The sequence below is a fragment of the Schistocerca cancellata genome, chromosome 7, assembly GCF_023864275.1.
Source record: "Schistocerca cancellata isolate TAMUIC-IGC-003103 chromosome 7, iqSchCanc2.1, whole genome shotgun sequence".
In the NCBI taxonomy this organism is placed as follows: Eukaryota; Metazoa; Arthropoda; class Insecta; order Orthoptera; family Acrididae; genus Schistocerca; species Schistocerca cancellata.
The window spans coordinates 344,434,623-344,454,911 of NC_064632.1; the positions used below are offsets into that span (position 1 = coordinate 344,434,623).

Sequence of the window (20,289 nt, forward strand, 5' to 3'; positions counted from 1 at the left end):
ACTAAACACCTTTTCACCTGTATCTACTCCTGTGGGAGTTAGGAGGTTCTAATGCCACCAGTGTTGATTCGCATGTAGCAAGCAGCATGTGCACCAAATTTGGTTGAAATTGATCCAGTGGGGTAGGAGATGCTGGACACAAATGAATATATATGCACTCAGGTGACGAAGGTCACAGGGTAGTGATATGCACATATGAAGACGTGTGGAAAGTTAGGCAAACCCTCAAATATAAAAATTTAAAGATAAGTGCTGCCATCTGTTACTAGGTACAGAAACAGTCAAAATGACATTGGTCTCTCCCCTAAATATCGTATTAGGATGTTATAAAATGCAGAGAATTTCTTGCATTTGGTAGATATGATTTCTGTAATGTCAAAAACAGGCTAACGTTCTACTACACTCTGGCTTCCCTCCAACAGAAAGAAAATGAGTAGCAGGATAGGATACTGCACCATATGATAAACAGACAACAGATAATTAACTGTAATTTGAAAAGGTTCGGAGGCTGAGGTAGATTACATTGGATTTAATAGAAGTGTAAACATGAAATATAATTCTTATGTAATATGCAATATTAATCACTTTATGAACCTAGTTTAGAGTATCTGAAGTGTTCAGTTGGCATGTTCAGTACAGAATACCAATAGTGAACATGAAGTATGTAGAAATTTGAAACGTTGATGAAAGTGTGAAAAATCAGTGGAAATTATTGAAAGAGGAAGCGTAATCCACTGAATTTGTTCAAAGAAGATGATAAGAAGAAGCAAAACAGTGGTAAAGGTACATTAATTATAAAAATGTAGTGAAAAAGGCAAAATCACATTCACAAAATCTAAGTAACAAAGATATTTAAAATTCTTATGTATTTGGATGTGTGAATCTGAACCTGTCAAGCAGAGGTATACTGATGATCCAGAGAGGAGTAGATGGCAGACAACCAACATTTATAAGGTCACTGCAAGTGAAGCAAATGATCAGATTTGTATGAAAGCTTGTCTAGCAATCTTTGGTCTAAGCAATGGATGCCTATCCCATGTGAATAAACAAAAGAAAATGTCTGGAACTCCTGAAGTTAGTTTCTGTGTTTCTTTAGGCAACAAAACACAAGATGTATGTTCACAATAATAGATTTGTGTAACATGACATTGAAGGCTAAATATATTATTTAAGATGGATAAGTGGGGTGCTCAAATAAAGGCAGCAAGGAGGACCAGGAATTTGCGTGGGCTCATGTATGAGTAAACAGTTTTTCTATGCAGTCAAATCACTACTCTAGGAAAAAGAATCCCAATGTGATGTATCTGTGTGCAGATCTAAACATTAGAAAGATCTACAGTCTTTATCAAGATAAGTGCAAAGATAGCAACAAGGAACCTCTTACCCTTGGCATATATTGTAAAATATTTCATCAGTTTTTCAATATTTCCTTTGCAAAACCAAGTTGTGGCACCTGTCATATTTGTTATCACCTTAAGATGCAAATTTCATATGAGAAAAATTGTCAGAAAGAGAAAGAACTAGAAGCAAAATTGAACTTCCATGTTAAACAGGCTAATACTGCCTGTGAAAATCTACAAATGGATGCAGAATATTCAAAAATATATAATTCTGATATGTTCATTACTTTCATCAACAGATACATTGTTTTGTGTTATCAGACCATGATAGTGGCCATTGGCTCAGTCTACTTGAGCCATACATAGTGTGTTATCACCAGTTTTCCCTTTTACAGTACTTTTTACTACAGTTAATGGTAATTTGTGGCTGTGGATGTTAAGTGATGTAAAAACAAATCTTCATATATTATTGTTCTTCTTTATTAATTATTATTTTTCTTGTTTCTTTCCAATATAAAGGATGTGACAAATCAGAAACAATAACTGGTCCATACTGTATAGATTTTGATTAGAAAAATAAGAATATAATAGTTTGAAATACTTTTTGCAGCCTCATTTACATAACCTCATTTTTCTCCATTTCTATATACTATGGGTAGCCTGTTTTTGCACATGTCTTCATATACAGATGGCAGTAGTATCACATACATAAGGTATAAATGACCAGTGCATTGTCAGAGGTGTCATCTGTACTCAGGTGATTTATGTGAAAAAGTTTCTGATATGATTGTGGCCGCACAATGGGAATTAACAGACTTTGAACACAGAATGGTTATTGGAGCTAGACACATAGGACATTCCATTTTGGAAATTGTGAGGCAATTCAGTATTCTGAGATCCCCAGTGTCAGTATCAGATTTCAGGAATCACCTCTCACCATGGAGAATGCAGTGACCGATGATCTTCACGTAACGACCGAGAGCAGCGGCATTTATGTAGAGTTGTCAGTGCTAACAGACTAGCAACACTGTATAAAATAACTGCAGAAATCAATGTGGACATATGATGAACATATCCTATGTGATCAAAAGTATGCTGACTTCCCCAAAAACATACATTTTTCATATTAGGTGCATTGTGCTGCCACTTACTGCCAGGTACTCCATATCAGTGACCTCAGTAGTCATTAGACATCATGAGAGATCAGAATGGGGCGCTCTGCAGAACTCAAGGGCTTCCAATGTGGTCAGGTGATTGGGTGTCACTTGTGCCATATGTCTGTACGCAAGATTTCCATACTCCTAAACATCCCTAGGTCCATTGTTTCCAATGTAAAAGTGAAGTGGAGACGTGAAGGGACATGTACAGCACAAAAGCATACAGGCCGACCTCGTGTGTCGACTGACAGAAAACATCAACAGTTGAAGAGGGTTGTAATGTGCAATAGGCAGACATATATCCAGACCATCATACAGGAATTCCAAACTCCATCGGGATCCACTGCAAGTACTATGACAGTTAGGCGGGAGATGAGAAAATTTGGATTTCATGGTCGAGTGGCTGCTCATGAGCCATACATCATGCCAGTAAATGCCTTTCTTGGTGTAAGGAGTGTTAACATTGGACGAATGAGCAGTTGAAAAATGTTGTGTGGATTGATGAATCACGCTACACAATATGGCGATCTGATGGCAGGGTGTGGGTATGGCGAATGCCCAGTGAATGTCATCTGCCAGCATGTGTTGTGCCAAGAGTAAAATTCAGAGAAGGTGGTGTTATGGTGTGGCCGTGTTTTTCATGGAAGGAGCTTGCACCCCTTGTTGTTTTGTGTGGGATTATCACAGCAGAGGCCTACATTGACGTTTTAAGCACCTTCTTGCTTCCCACTGTTGAAGAGCAATTCTGGGATGGCGGTTGCATCTTTCAATACAATCGAGAACCTGTTCATAATGCATGGACTGTGGTGGATTGATTAAATGACAATAACATCTCTTTAATGGACTGGACTGCACAGTGTCCTGACCTGAATCCTGTAGAACACCTTGGGGATGTTGTGGAATGCTAACTTCGTGCCAGCCCTCACCCGCTGACATTGATACCTCTCCACAGTGCAGCACTCCGTGAAGAATGGGCTGCCATTCCCCAAGAAACCTTACAGCACCTGATTGAACATATACCTATGAGAGTGGAAGCAGTCATCAATGCTAAGGGTGGGCCAATACCATATTGAATTCCAGCATTACCGATCGAGGGTGCCATGAATTTATGTGATTTTCAATCAGGTGTCTGGATACTTTTGATCACATAGTGTATCTGTTAGGAAAGTGTGGCAAAATTTGGCATTAAAAGGCTATAGCAGCAGACAACTGATGCGAGTGCCTTTACTAACAGCATGACAGTGCTGTGCCTTGGACCATATTGGAAGGACACTAGATGACTGGAGAACCACAACCTGGTCAGATGAGTCCTGATTTCAGTTGGTAAGAGCTGATGGTACGGTTCGAGTGTGGTGCAGACCTCATGAAGCCATGGACCTGAGTTGCCAATTAAGCACTGTGCAAGCTGGTGGTGGCTCAATAATGGTGTGTGTTGTGTTCACAAGGAATAGACTGAGTTCTCTGATACAACTGAACTGATCATTGACTGGAAATGGTTATGTTCAGCTACTTTGAGATCATCTGAGGCCATTCATGGACTTCAGGTTTCCAAACAACAATGGAATTTTTACGGATGAGAATGCGCCATGTCACTGAGCTGCAGTTCTTTTGCAATTGCTTTGAACAATATTCTGGACAATTTGAGTGAATGTTTTGGCAATCCAGATCATCCTACACAAATCCCATCGATTATTTGCATGACGTAATCCTGATCAGTTCATGCGCAAAATCCTGCACAGTAATACTTTTGCAATTATGGATGGGTATGGATGCAGCATGGCTCAATATTTATAAGTAGATGACTCATCACACTATCTATGCATCATACAAAGCCTTTTAATTTTTTTGTATTGTGTGTATGTAACTTCCGAAAAGGTAAAATTTAAATAATGATTGGACACTTGACTATGTATTATGATGTTGTCATAAGAATATTTTCTTCACAGGATCAGTATTTTCTAGCCTATAAACAGGCTAGACGAAGAGATGATGACATCGCCATTGTTAACTCTGCATTCAGTGTTTTATTTGAACATGGCTCTTCAAAAATTAAATCCTTACAAATGGCATATGGTGGCATGGCCCCAACAACAGTAATGGCTGTGAAGACACAACAACAACTTATTGGACGGTATGTGCACTCTACACATAGTCATACAAATTTTACTGAGTATGGAGACCTGAACAGTAATTTCCAGATTCACTGAAACAGACTGTCTTTGAAAAACAAATAACTATACTTATGTTAGGACCTACATGGAAGGACTGTGTAATTTTTAAACTTTTATCAGTGGAAACAAAAAAAAGTACTTTGATTGTAGCACCATTAACATAGAGTATTTTGTAGTACCAAATATTGCTTTAAATTAACATTGTGAACTAAAAGTTACTGTGTTGAACCTTTAACACAGCTTAAAACTTGGAACAAAATCTCCTACTTTTGCTAGGAGTATTACGCAACAATCTCTCGCCTAGTACTGAAATCAGCTAGTAAGCCCCCTTATGGTACTTCAGCACTAGCATTTTTGAGAGAAAGGATTTTATTTCTTGTGCTGCCCAACATATTACCTTGTGTTGGGTATAATGGTTAAGTGCTTTCTGATAAAAATTTGAATAAGAAGGAAAGTGGTGCAGAGGAATTTTAAGGTGGCAATAGAACAATTTCATTGTCTGCAATGAAATTAATAAATTTTGTTGTCTGCAAAGGAATTAATATTCAATTCAATATTACTCCTACATAATACTAACAAGCAAAATTTGAGGCATTCAGTGTTTGATTAAATTTTTCTTTTTTTCAGAAATTTTGCAATCAAAGTTGTGCTTCTGCACTATATTTACATTCTGATCCTTACTCGTTTAACAAATAATTTCTTCTTCTGTGAAGCTGTACTATTTCAAGACTTTTGAAACCACCACTGATATAGTAATATCTTATTGTCTTTGGCAATGAAACACTTAAAACCATATCAATGGTGTTGAACTGCAACCTCATATGTTAGTTTGATCATACAGCAACCTCATATATAAATTTTTATTTAAAGCATGGCTTGAAGTTTATTTTCCAATCTTTTTCATCTAATATTTTATTAAAAAGATGTATTATAATGATGGTAATTTTACATTTGTTCGATAACAAGATAATAATAATGTTCTCTCACTTCCCTTTAAAATTGAATTTTTTGATGTAGATGTGGCTGTTCAACACCACTGGTATGGTTTCTCAGTCAATGATCTCTATCCCAAGGCTCAAAGTTCCCACTATAAAACCTGCCCAATCCACCCACTACCATTTACTTCAGCCCCCCACCACTAGCAAAACCTGTACCAAAGGCAAAGAAATATATGTTGTTTACCAACAGAGATGTGTGTGCTGCATTGCTTTTTGTATAAGAATGACTATCACTAAACTGGCTGAGCACATGAATGGGCATAAAAGAAAAGTTCACCTTGGGGGCACCCAGTACTTGTTTTATTGAGCATACTCTACTAAATAATTCAGGGGACCTGAGTGCATGCTATACCACATGGGCTATTTGGATCCTCACTCACATTACTAGTTTTTCTCGACTCCAAAGATGAGAAATTCACCTCCAAAATATCCCCACATCCTGCCATCATCCTGGACTGAGCCTTCATAGACAAAATCCTATTTTTTTCCTTTTTTGGCAGTATTTCTTTATTTACTCAATTCCTTTTTACAAAAACATGACTTCAGATTGTGGAAAATAATTATATCTTGGAGAGGGATATGTGCTCACTTGAAATTTATTGAGCAAAAGGAACCTCTGAAAATCCATCTGAAATAACCACAAAATCAAACAATGGAAACTCCAGGTTGGGAAATCAAATTTAAAAGCAGGAACTCACTGAAGGGTGTTTAAAGGCAACAGCCCCACATTTATGTCAATATTAAATTATATTTTGTGAATTCATAAGCTTTACAGGCAAAGTTAAAACTGCGGCACATTAGTTTGACATGCATTACCTATTCAATCTATATTGTTGTTATTATGGCCTTTAATGCAGCTCTGCTATAACACCTGCAACCAACTTCCATTTGAACCTTCTTATTGTATTCATCTCTTGGTCTCCCTCTAGAATTTTTCGGTGCTCTGTCAGATTCTTCTCAGAGAATCATATCTCCCATCCCATCTTCATCTACATTCTATTCTCTTTCTACAATACTGTCCTCAAGTTCACTTCCCCTGAAAAGATTTCTAGGCCTATTACAGTCTTGCCATCTGTACTATTGATGAACATAATGGTGATTCTCTTTTCTCAATGTTCTCTTAAATTTTCCTACAGGCAGCATCTAGCTTTCCTCTATTTATGTATGCTACTTCAGCCTTGCATTTGTCCTATAGCCATTGCAATTTAGCCCTTTTGTACTTTCTGTCAATCTGATTTGTTACATGTCTTTATTCCCTTTGACCTGCTTCACTTTATATTTTCTCATTTCATCAATTAAATTTAATATCTCCTATGTCATCCAAGTATTGCTACTAGGTTTTGTCTTTTTAACTATGTGATACTCTCCTGCCCACACTATTTCTCCCAAAGCCACCCATTCATCTTCTATTGTATTATCTCTCCCTGTCCCCCTGACTAATACTCCCTCTAAAACTCTCAGTAATCTATGGTTCTTTCAATGTAACCACATTTCACCTCCATTATTTCCTAATCCTCATCCCATCTCCTTCATTTCCCACATTTTTGCAATTTCTTCAGTTTTAATCTGCAGCTCATAACCAATAAATTATGGTCAGAATCCACATCTGCTGCTGGAAATGTCTTAGGGTTTAAAATCTAATTCTGAAACATCCTTCTTACAATTATATAATCAATCTGCAACTATCTGAAGTCTGTCTCTTCCACTTATGTCTCCTTCTTACATGATTTTTCAACAATATGTTGGTGTTGATTAAATTATGCTCTGTGCAAAATTGAACCACTCCATGTTCTCCAACTACTTTTCCTTCTCTTTCATTTTCTACTATCAAATTCAGGCCTCCATCACAATTAAATTTTTGTCTCTCTTAATTACCTGAATAATTTTATATATTTCATTGTACATTCTTTCAATATATTCATCGTCTAAGGAGGTAGTTGGCAACTCGTTCTCCTGTGATGGATGTTGGCTTCATGTCTATCTTGGTTATGATAATATGTCCACTGTACTGTTCATAGTAGCTTACCTGCATTCCTGTTTTCTTATTTATTATATACCTACTCTGGCATTACCCTTATTTCATTTAGTATTTGTAATCCTGTACTCACTTGAGCTGAAGTTTGTCCTTGCTGCCACCACACTTCACACTTCACAGATTAAAGAATCTAATGTATCATGTTCAAATTTGTAGAATGCCAGTCTTGTTTTTCCTGGTGATGGTACTGTCCTGAATACCCTCTATCCAGAGATCCAAATGGGCACTATTTTACTTCTGGAGTATTTTGTGCAAGAGGATGCCATCATTATTTAACCGTACGGTGGCACTGTATGTCCTCCTGAAAGACGACGACTCTAGTTGGCCCTTGCTTTCAGCTATTTGCTGTACCAGCAGAGTAAGGCCCTGTTGGCTACTGTAACAAGACTGTACCAATCAATCATCCAGACTATTACTCCTGCAGTTTCTAAAAAAAAAGCTGCTGCCCCTCCATAAGTTTGTCTTGTCTCTCAACAAATAACTCTGTTGTTGTTGCATCTGCAGTATGACTACCTTTATCATTGAGGCATGGAGGCTGCCACCTTGGCAAAGCCCTCTTTTCATGAGGGGGATTTATTTAAACACATGATAAATATCACACTGGACCAGCTCAGTTGGTGCAGCACTTGCTCTCAGAAGACAAAGGTCCCAGATTCAAACCTGGTCTAGCATACAATTTTGATCTATCAGCAGGTTTCACATCAGCCCACTCTCACCTTCATTCTGGAAATATATACCTGTTTTTGATTTTAGTTTCTTAAATTTCAAATATTGTTTAAGGATTCAAATAAGATCTTTATTGTGGACACTATTCTGTCTAGCTGCCAGCTGCTTCATTCCAGAAAGGGAGACATACTATCTCAACAAAAGGTCTTCTCAAAAGGTATGCCCCTTATTAAAAAAATGTTAATTGTCCTAAAATCCAATTTCAATTAAGTGGTGAAAGCTATCCAATCCACAGCAGCTCACTTATACATTTATATGCATAGCTGTGATGTCAACAGATAGCTCCAAGTGATGTCAATGTTGTCCTAATAGGTTTAAGAGCTGCATTGAGAACTTGACAGTTGAGATGCCATATTTCATCCATAATCATGTCCTTGCGCCTGTGTTGCGCAGTCTATTTGATAAGTGCTGTTCCACCATTTTATGGGAGTTGTTGGTGGTACTGAGTAGAGATGGAGGCAGGGTGTGGGGTGGGAGAGGGTTGGGTGGGAGGGGAGGAGGATGGAACCCTACCACTTACACACTTGACTCTGTGTATTATAAGGTAACACCCCAAATACTTTTAAATGAAAAAGAAAATAATATATTGGAACTATATACATTTTTCTGTAGGCTTCAATGGTGACCAATTTTCTGTATCTAAGTGGGTAGTGTGGCCAGTGCCATCACAACAGGTTTCTATGATTATTCTGATTTATGGTCATATTGTCTAAGCACCTTGATGCCCTAGTATCTGAAATTATGCGAAGTGGCTGCAGCTGGCCATTTTCAGTTGAGCCTTTGTATTAGGCCACATAGAACAGAGATGGTTATAAGTAAATAACATAATTAACTCAAAATTTTCACAGAGGGATAGAATGTCAATTGATGGCTTTGCATATAAAAAGATCTAGAAGTCAGTTTTATCTGTTGTGTTTTTCCTGTTTTTTGAAACTAACTCACTCTTGCTGGGATGAACACCTCGGCCACTTTTCCCACCTTGACATGATCTCTGCATTAGTGGTTCATAGAAGAGACTATCAAACTGAAATAAATAATGAGGAATTACACTTGTAGGCAAAAGATATTGTTTAAACGTTGATGTTGTAAAAAGTTATTATTCTTCATACATGCGAGGTAACAAGAATAATACAGGATGACACAGAAAAACGGGAACATTTCCACAGTCCAATGAAACTAGAAACGATGAAGGAAAGAAGTTGCATTCATAGTAATTGAAACCTTACAACTTTGTCATTTACAAAACAGTGATGGCATTTATCATATTTTGAAAATTACATCCTTTAGGTGGCGTCCTCCTGCATGAGTACGTTAGTGAAATCTGAAATCTGCTGTTGAGATTCCTGATTGACTGCTGCAACATCTCAGCTGAAATACTATGAATTGCATCCCAAATTTTCTGTTTTAACTCATCCAGGGTTCTTGGTTGAGTCATGAAGACTTTGCTCTTGAGGTAGCCCCATAAGAAAAAATCACAAACAGATAAATCTGCCAATCTTGGGAGCCAGGGAATGATACCGAATCATGAGATCACACAGTTGCCAAACAATTCTCATCTTATGCCACTGATTGCCATGCAGTGTGTGATGTTGCTCCATCCTGTTGAAACCAGGCTTTTTGAACATTTGGAAAGTTGTTCAATGCAAGTGTAACACAAGTTCATAACATCTCCACATAACAATCAACATTGACAGTTATTGTGTTTCCCTGTTAGTTTGTGAAAAAATACAGTCCGATAATCCCATGTGATAAAACACCACACCATACTGTCACTTTACTAGCATGTAAATGGAGCTCATGGATGTCATTAGGATTTGTGTTTACTCAGTAATGGTAGTTCTGTTTATACAGATTACCTGTGAGATGAAAATGTGCCTCACCTGACATCCACAATTTGTTTAGAAATTCATCGTCATTCTTTATTTTTGTTATCATTTGTTGACAGAATCCTAATCATAACCAGTAATCATTGTCCTTCAATTGTTGCACCATCTGTGGTTTGTATGGATGAAATTTTAAATCAAGATGAAGAATTCTGCGAACACTCTCCCGTGACATTCCAATCATTGGTGCTCCATAAGACAGACTCACGTACAACATCAATGTTCGCTGGAGAATGCACACTTCTTGGTCGTCCTGATGGTTTCTTCTTTATTTGGGAGTTAATGTACTCAATGATGAACATTGTAACTCAGCTCTTGAATTTGAATTTATCTTCATAATACACAGGTTACATGCATATGCAGAAAGTACTATCTTCTTCCAGATCTACAGGTCAACCAATGATGTGCATTTATGTTTGTCTTTACTCATTACATACTTTGTACTATAGTTAGGATTTGCATGTCATATTGACCTCGTATAGGGATCTAACAAATAATTAAGGTATGTTTATTTTCTTTTCAGAGAATGGAATGATGAAATGTTGGAAGATGCTTATGAAATGCTAATAAATGATCTTCCTTTGTCACCAAATGCTCCTGGAGGAATGATCCAGTATCGTAGATCCTTAACATTAAGGTAAGGAAGAAATGTTCTTGAAATGATTTGAAAAACAGTGACACTGTAACAAGAATGGAATGAAATAATAATTAGCTTTTGCTGAGGATTTGTCTTACTACAATACCTTCATCATGTTTTGTGACAAATTTATCCCACTGCTTTCTTATTTTAGCCTGTTCTTCAAAGCATATCTGGCAATTCGCAATGAACTTGCTAAAAAAAATTGCACGCAACCTGTTCCAGAAAATTATAAAAGTGGAATAATGGGACTTGAAATGGAAATCCCAAGAAGTTCACAATATTTTCAAGTGGTAAGTTCAAGCAGATATAGATATTTTGCCAAATAAAAAACTATTCTAAAAAAAGTAATTGCTTGGATTCAACATTTTCAGGTACCACCGGATCAGAGCGCATCAGATGCTGTTGGAAGGCCCCTTCCACATAAATCTGCCTTTAAACAGGCTACTGGTGAGATAATTATTTGAAGATCAATTTAAATTGTCAAGAGATATAAATTTCTGCATGAAAAGTTATTGAGGGGCAAAGCTGATCATTTTGCACTCTGTACAGATTTGCACAGAACAGAGAGGTGATATTCACCTTATTTTACCTATTTAGGGCAGATGATGTGATCTTTATATTGGCTCTTTTTATTGCTCCAATTTTTCAATTCAAATGGAACAAAAATGTGCCTCAACAATTGTTACTATGTAGTTTATTTGCAGGAAGATGGCTATACAGAAGATAATAAAATGCATTAATAGCTCCTAGTAATCTGTTAATAAATAACATAGAAAATTAAGAAGATAACAATCATCTGCGATTCAACATATGCTGCTTGATATTTTCATGCATTACATATTTAGCTGTAGCTATTCATGATGCTCTTGCATGTTTTCAAAAGTGATCTACCCATTTTCCATTACATCATCATGGATCTTTTATTATTTTTGGAATCCAGAGAGTATTTCCTTGATCTGTCTATCCCTATACAGTTAACTATTTGTATATAATGCCCAACCCATACCCATTTCACTTTTATTATGGTCATAAAATTGTTTAGTAAGCCTGGTCTGTTCCTTGACTTCTTGTTTGTTTTTGTCTTTCTTCTAATAATTCCCTACATGTATTGTCCATTGTTTGCTGTACAACCATCAGTTTTTAAATGGTTCCCCTGCCCCCACCCTTCAAATTAAAAGGCCTATTGCCATTAACAAAGCTGTTAATATACACTAACTGTAAACTCTCTTTTTGATGGACTTAGAAGGTTAGTTCTGAAACACCTACGCAGTTTGTTAAAAGCAGTCAAGCCCATTTCTTCCCTTCTGTCGTCCTTGACTGTCCCAAATACTAAAGTCAATTCTATGTCTTTACTGTTAATTTGTAGTACAGTATTTTCTTTTCAACATGTTTGTTACACACTATTTTAATTTTATTACAACTGGTTTTGTGACCAACTTTCTAACTTACTATATTGAGCTCTTCCATTTGTTGGAGTTTGCCTGCTGTAAAGAGAGACAATCCAGTGCCAACAGCAAATTGACATTTTTTCCCAGATATGTTCCATTACTACACATCTTCCATAGTTTTGCCCCTTTAAGGGTCTAAAAACGTCCTCTATGACTGTTGAGAACAGTTTTGGTGATATGAAAACTCTTTTCAATTTTGCATTTTGTCAGTATCCTGATGAAGTCTAATGGGAACTGAAACAGTGACATGTAAATTCTCCAATATACTAACATTTATTGAACCAACACCTTGTTCCTTATGGACTGCTACTATAGACTTGGTTGAAACTGAGTCAGAACCCTTATAAAAGTGGCACTCCATAAATTTCTTTGACAGTTGCAAATGATTTGGGGTGCTGCATCAATTTCTAAAGCCAGCATATTCATTTGCCTGGTTAAAGATTATGGATAATTTTAATGAATAACTTGTGCTTTACGCAGAGGAGTCTGTATTTTGCATGTCTTCTCTGTCCCATTTTTTGTGAAGTACAATAATTACAGCATTGATCTAGTTTTATCGAATAGCCTTTGTTTGCAGACATTCAGTATATAATTTTACATGTTCCTTTTGTATAACATTTTCGGCAGCTTTAATAATTTCTTCCGAAATCCAATGTTCCTACCACCTTTCCTCCCCTCTTTATAGACCTAATCTACAATTACTTCTGGACTGTCATTATTTTCTGCATAGCTATTTGTGTTCCTCAGTCATCTCTTGAACAAATAAAATCTCAAAAATTTTGTACATATTATGCAGGCCCTTTACAATCAGTTTTTGTAAGCAAGTCTTGCACATGGTTAGTTTCTTATTTCAATGCCATCCATAACTTTTGGGGCAGAATGCTAAAAGAGACTCACAGTGAGAACATATCCACATTATGATTGTTGCAACTGAAATCTACAGATAACCATGTAGCACTATAAAGTTGGTAACTCATAACCCACAAATATGAGATTAAACGTATTCGCTACGTAAAACTGATTGTGAGAGAAAATGTTCTCAAAGTGAAAATTAGAAAAGAATTACATGACTACTTGTGTAGATTAGCTAGATATACAATAGAAACAGGATAGATGATGCCCACCTGAAGAAGTTAACTTCTGCATCACTAGTTTTAACTTTGAGAAGGCTTTCTCTCAAAATTGTTTTTATATTGTGAATATTTTTAATCTTATACTTGTGTTTTAAAAGTCGCCAACGTACACAGTTAACTGCAACCTTCAGTACCACCAAGCAAGCTACGGATATGGTTGCATTGTGAGTACCTCTCTTGGCTGATTCAGTTGACAATTTACTATGTAATTGATTCAAGTGCATATAAATGTTAGTTTGATTTGCAATACAGTTTCATAGTATTTGAATATCCACTTTTTCTTTCTTTTCAAACAGAGACCTAATGATGACTTACTAGGAGGTTGCAACCAGATATGATACCATTTCTGTGAACCAAGACCAAGAAATATAATAAGAGAATTTCATTACACAGTTGTCACTGTGTTCCCTTTAAGCAATACACTGAGTCTGTCTCAATACATTTCTTTATAAGCAGCATGTCTTTTGTATTCTGCCCCTGGTGTGTTCCTAGGAATCAGCTTACACAAGACTTATTTCACTTTCCCCAATGTTTTTCAACTTCCCATCACCCCTTCTGTTCTCTTTCTTTATATCTCTACAACAAGGATATTTAAAACCATAAATTGTGTCCCCACATTTGAGTTGTTACTAGTCTGAAGTTGACATAGAATTTCTTCAAATTCCTTTGGTGAAGGTTATGCTTTTGTTTGAACTGTTATTCTTAATAGATTGTGCTAAAGTGTGAAACATCTAAATGGATGCTTAAAAATCATTTTGTCACGAGAAAATGGATTACAGTAAAGAAAAAGAGATTGATGAGATGTACATGCACGAAGGAAGGAAGTGCTACTTCAAACTGATTGAGAAGGCACACTATACGGGACAGGAATCGGATAAATTGTGTCTCTTGATGTCCGTATGTTTTACATTTTGTCTCCACTGTTGTTCCCCTTCTGAATAATAAATTTTTAAATATTCTTGAGGTTAGTTTAGCTGTTTTTCTGAGTTTTTGTGTCTGTCATTCAGCAGATCATGTTTTCTTTTAGGTGAATGCTCCTATTCTATTACAGTTATTACTGACTTGTTTTTTTTTTCAAACATTTTTATTAAATATTGTATGAACTACCACTAAGTGCCAGTACAATAATCCATACACCAAGTTCATTAAGCAGTATTTTCCAAGTGTTATTTATTTGTAAGTTTTTGAGGTTTACATCAGTAAGGAATAAGTAACTCATTTAAAATCTTTAGATGTGCTGAAGCATAATTTTAATACTTTGCAGGTGAGGCTGTATATTGTGATGATATGCCACATCTTGAAGGAGAGCTGTACTTGGCACTCGTATTAAGTACTAGACCTCATGCACGAATAGTTTCCATCGATGAAAGTAAAGCTCTTGAAATTAAAGGAGTTCATGCATTTTTCTCAGCCAAAGATCTGCCGTCTCACCATAACATGTGGGGTCCTCAAGTGCATGATGAAAATATATTTGCAGCAGGAAAGGTATAGTTTCTGCTACCTACATTTAGCTTATCTGTATTTACAAATATAATAATAATGGTGGTCCCACATTATTAAGAGATATGAAAAATGGTTATTCCTATTGAAGCAGGGGATGGGTAAGAGTTGGACAGCCTCACTCAGCCATGGCTGGAAACTGTTCACTTGCCAAATAAATGATTATCCAAACATAAAATAGACTAGTTTCTTCTGTTGCAACACTTCCCTTCAGTGTTCTGTCATGACTCTCCATTCCAAAAACTTTTTTTCGTTTCCTCCAACATATATGGTCCAGTCACATTGATGTGACCACTAACTATGTTCGGCCACAATAAGCAATAACCACTCCCATATGGCAGGTGGCAGCATTTGAAGTGGAGAGAGAAACAGTGCTGTCATTGTCATAATGCGGCAATGGAGCAATTTATGTGACATCCAAAAGAGCATGATCATTGGCTTTCAAGCCAATGGTGGAAGCATTTCCAAAATGGCTGAGTTTGTAAAACTTCACATGATGTCATGGCTAAAGTGTACCATGCATGGAAAAATGCTGCTATCCAAAACCAGCACTGAGGCAACTGTGGTGTACCATGGGCCATAGATGACAGGGGTGAACGGACCACTCAGATGAACCAAGTGCCTAATATCAGTGTCTACTCAATGCCATTTAGCAAATGTTACTGCATGTGGGTCTCTGCAGCAGGTGCCTGGTTCATGCAGCCATGCAAACTGCTTCTCATTGGCGATGAAGGTTGGAATTTGCATGCCAATACCAAAACTGGGTATCCACTGAGTGGCAACAGGTGGCTTTTTCAGATGAACCATGTTTTATGTTCCAGTGGACAGATGGCCATTGGAGTGTACAGTGTGAAATGTCTGGAAGCAAAGGGTCCATGGTGGAGGAGGAAACATTATGGTTTGCAGAAGGCACAGTGAATCAACATAAGCATACATCTATCCTTGGGGACCATATCCACCCCAATATGCAGTTTGTTTCCTTCTGTACAATGGCATCTACCAGCAGGACAATGCAACATATCACACAGTTTGTAGTGTATATGCTTAGTTTGAAGAGCACCAAGATAAGTTTATTGTACGCCCCTGGCCGCCAGATTTCCCAGATTTAAACCTAATCGAGAATTGAGCTGTTCACACAATGGACACTCAGCTGATAAATGTAACATAGCTGGCCACAGCACTGGAGTTGGCATGTTTCCATATCACCATTGATACCTTCCAGAACCTGACTGACTTTTGTCGTGCACATCTCACGGTCAAAAGGTGATTATTCAGGCTCTTGACAGATAGTCACATTAATATGACTGGACAGTGTATAATTTTATATTCATTTATTTATTAGTTTCCTCCTGATTCATTCCTATTGCTCAGTGGTTCTTTAGCTTTGCTTCTCTATAATCATATTTCATTGTCACTTGACTTGTTCTCTGTGACCTTATTAGTTCCTCTGGAATGAAAACCAGAATACTGTTGAAAGATAACATTTTCACATTTCAGATATACCTTCTTGACTCCAAATTTAAAATGAGGCACTCTTTCATTTGCCATCTTATAATCTCTACATGCTCTCATCCTTCCCCAACTTCTGCTCTTCTGAGACAATTGCTGTATTTAAGGAACATCTTATTGTTGAATTGCTGCTTGTATTAGCAAAATTAATAGTTTAGCCACTGCTACCAACAATTTCATAGTTATAAAAGTTTAATTTTAGTGTGTTTACTGCTGTAGCTATTTATCATATCTGTATCTAGGAGATAATTTATTACAGTGAAGAAATATATCACAAAAATTCAGTTCAACAAAGCTACTATAAGTTTTAGTTGACATGGAAATAATAATATATTTCTGCAATTACTAGCAATCTTAGTAATCAGTCACTAAATCTCTATACATCTGGAGATAAACAAACCAACTATAATTACAGATCTATTTCATTCCCTCCAGTCTTTTAAAAAGTTTCCAGAATGAATTTTCACTCTGCAGCAGTGTGTGCACTGATTGGAAACTTCTTGGCACATTAAAACTGTGTGCTGCACTGGGGCTCAATCCAGGGACCTTTGCCTTTAATGAGCAAGTACTCCACCAGTGGAACTGTCCGAGCATGATTCACAACCCACCTTCACAATTTTACTTCTGCCAGCACCACATCTCCTATCATGCAATCTTCATAGAAGTTCTCCTTCATATCTTGTGGGACTAGCACTTATGGGGGGACGGATATTGTGGAAACATGGCTCAGTCAGAGCCTGTCAGATTGTATCCAGAATGAATTTTCATTCTGCAGCAGAGTGTGGGCAGATTTATAACTACCAGGCAGATTAAAAATATGTGCCCGACCAACTTGAACCTGCAACTTTTGCCGTTCAGGCTTGAAACTTCCAGGAAGCTTCCTTTAAAAAAATGTTTGAGTAAATTGTCTATGACAGGATACTGACTCATTTAACTGAGGAAATTGTCTCTCACCATGGCTTTCACATGGGACTCTCCACAAACAAACAGTACTAGATCTCTCGAATGAAATCTTAACAGAGCTAACAAGGAAAATTCTCCTTTTTTTGCATTTTGTGAACTTGCCAAAACCTTTGATTGTATGGACAACAAAATACTTATTGGCAAACTAAAGTGTTATGGCATTAATGGCATCCCTCTTGCATCATGGAGTCTTATCTTATTATAGAAGTTTTCATTGATAGACTGCATCACAGACATGAAACTAACCACAGGATAAGGGAAGATAATGTGGAGTCTCACAAGAATCTGTACTGGGTCCATTTTTGTTCTTAACCTACATAAATGATCTCACAGGAATGTGTAATATCTCCCATAGAGCTGTGTAGCACATCCAATGCAGAATAGAAATTTCATTTTGAATGATCATAATTACTCACTATCTTTTAAGTATTACTTTTAATCTAATTATTTTTTCAATTGCATTTTTTAAATCTATTTAAGTAATAATTATTACAGTAAAAATAACTGAAACTACATGAATGATTGAGCTAGGTGTGTGCAAACAAGAAATTTTGAATTAATCAGGCTTCCGGCTTCCACATGTTTCTTTTGTCAGAGAGAGAGAGAGAGAGAGAGAGAGAGAATGAAATATTTGTAGCCAATATGCCAGTTATTAATGATGGTACACAGACCCACACCATCAAGTTTTTCTTTTATCCATGACTATCATCATGTAATACCTGAAATAAAGCAGTATGCATAAAACACTGTGACAAATACAAGAACTGCAATCTCTCATACTGGAATGTAATTTTATACAGTATTCACTAATTCAGTGTAGTAACAGGCATAAAAACTATGTATTAAATGCATCACTTAATTTAATAAAAAAAGTAGTCATTTGTATCACAGCAATATTGGCTTAACTGTTAATTTTTTAAGTTAAAAATAGATTTAGCAGACGTTTTATCAAACCGAAAAGATGTAATTGTTTCAGGTTATTTGTCAAGGGCAGACAATAGGAGCCATTGTTGCAGATGATCAACTGACAGCTCAGCGAGCAGCAAAACTGGTCAAGGTTGAATATGAAGATCTGAAGCCAGTCGTTGTCACTATAGATGTAAGTAAAACTAACTCATTTATATAGCCTTATAATATTACATGTAACGTAAACCATGTAGCATTGCACAAGCATGCATGCATATGTGTGATACCCACCTTCTTTCCACCCGTATCCATGCACACACCCACATACTCACAAACAAATGAAAAGAAAACCTTGTTAATTCTGTGAATCAGATTTCTGTCATTCATCAAGTAGTTATCATTGGAACAGGATTGATGGTTGGGTGGGTGACAAGCTGAGCACAGAGTTATAATGTCTACATAATGTATAACTAATGAAGAAGTGCACTCATATTGCCAATACCAGTCACATGCATTCTGGATAGAGTAGTAACAAAGAAAATACTGAACACTTATAGGAGAAAGGAAAACTTAAATTTTTCCATTCATAGCTTACCTCATTTATCTTGAGTGCTCGCCGTTATTGGAAATGATAAGTGAACTGTGAAGGGAAGAAGTGGAGGGTGGAAGTATTATGTACAGTCCATGTAACTGCAATGATCAATATGCCCCATCAGGGCCATTACCACACAATTAAATTTTATCGTAGAATTTTAGACTCTGTATAGTGTTGAGTTAAACATACTAACAAACCATATGTATGCAGATATTTTAGTGAACGTTTGACAATCTTTTATACTGAAGTGTTTCTAAAGACCACACTCCCTCAACAGTCATACAGTTTAAGTGTCAACAAACACCACTGGACTCACTGTTCAGTAGACTTATCAAATGATTTATAGGAGCTTACCTACTTACTCAAACAGTTTTCTTTTGGGTGCACCACGAAAGTCTATTCAGAATTATATATTAGTATGTCAATTTCATAGAGCCTCTGTATTCAAGATTTTATTCAAAAGTTGAGGGTTTGATTACTCCATGATAACTGCAAGGGTCATAGATAGTATGGAGAAAATGATCTCTATGTGTAACCAGTACCATGTGTGAGAAAGAGTTTTTAGTAACATAATATTAGTGGTAGATTTACTGATGCAGCTTTTGTTGGAAACCTTTCAGGATGCAATAAGAGAGAAATCATTTTTTCCTGGATTCCCTGTATCCATTACTGATGGAGATGTGGATGCTGCGATGGCTGCTGCAGATCATGTGGTGTCAGGAGAAGCCAGAACAGGAGCTCAAGAGCATTTTTATCTGGAAACACATGTTACTCTTGCCAGACCTAAAGGTGAAGACAGTGAAATGGAGATATTTACTAGCTGCCAGCATCCAACTGAAATTCAGGTATGTGGCATGGCCAAGTTGCACAAGGTTTGTGGCTTTTAATATCATAGTTATATATGATCTATGAATTATAAAGAGAAATTAAGAAAATTGTAAACAAAATCAATGTTTCTGTCTGGTGTCAATGTTTTTGTGTGCCATTACTAGTTAAACACTTTTCCAATTAAATTTCATTAATCATTACTTTGAAAATCACTCAAAATAACCACATCAAATAAGAACAAAAGGCAAACATTTTATGAAAACAGAAGCTTCCTTACTTTCCAGAAAAACTACAACATATGCAAGCATCAACATGCAAAAAAGCATTTACTTTGTACCAGATACATACAAAACTTGTTGATTACATACACACAGACACAACAGAAACCACAGGAAAATATAATGCAGCGTTATAGAGTGTGCACTAATTTACACGTGCAGGTACTGGGAACAAACTC

The 20,289-nt window shown here is 36.6% G+C and overlaps 1 protein-coding gene across 1 annotated transcript in view; it reads left to right on the forward strand.

Annotated features, from left to right (window-relative positions):
• LOC126091918 (xanthine dehydrogenase) overlaps positions 1 to 20,289 on the forward strand; it is a 252,930-nt gene that overhangs the window by 194,177 nt on the left and 38,464 nt on the right. The window contains exons 11-17 of the mRNA XM_049907235.1: positions 4,444 to 4,628; positions 10,834 to 10,947; positions 11,102 to 11,240; positions 11,322 to 11,397; positions 14,796 to 15,016; positions 18,480 to 18,602; positions 19,625 to 19,849. Coding sequence (XP_049763192.1) covers positions 4,444 to 4,628; positions 10,834 to 10,947; positions 11,102 to 11,240; positions 11,322 to 11,397; positions 14,796 to 15,016; positions 18,480 to 18,602; positions 19,625 to 19,849 — 1,083 coding nt within the window. The remainder of the gene's footprint in view (positions 1 to 4,443; positions 4,629 to 10,833; positions 10,948 to 11,101; positions 11,241 to 11,321; positions 11,398 to 14,795; positions 15,017 to 18,479; positions 18,603 to 19,624; positions 19,850 to 20,289) is intronic.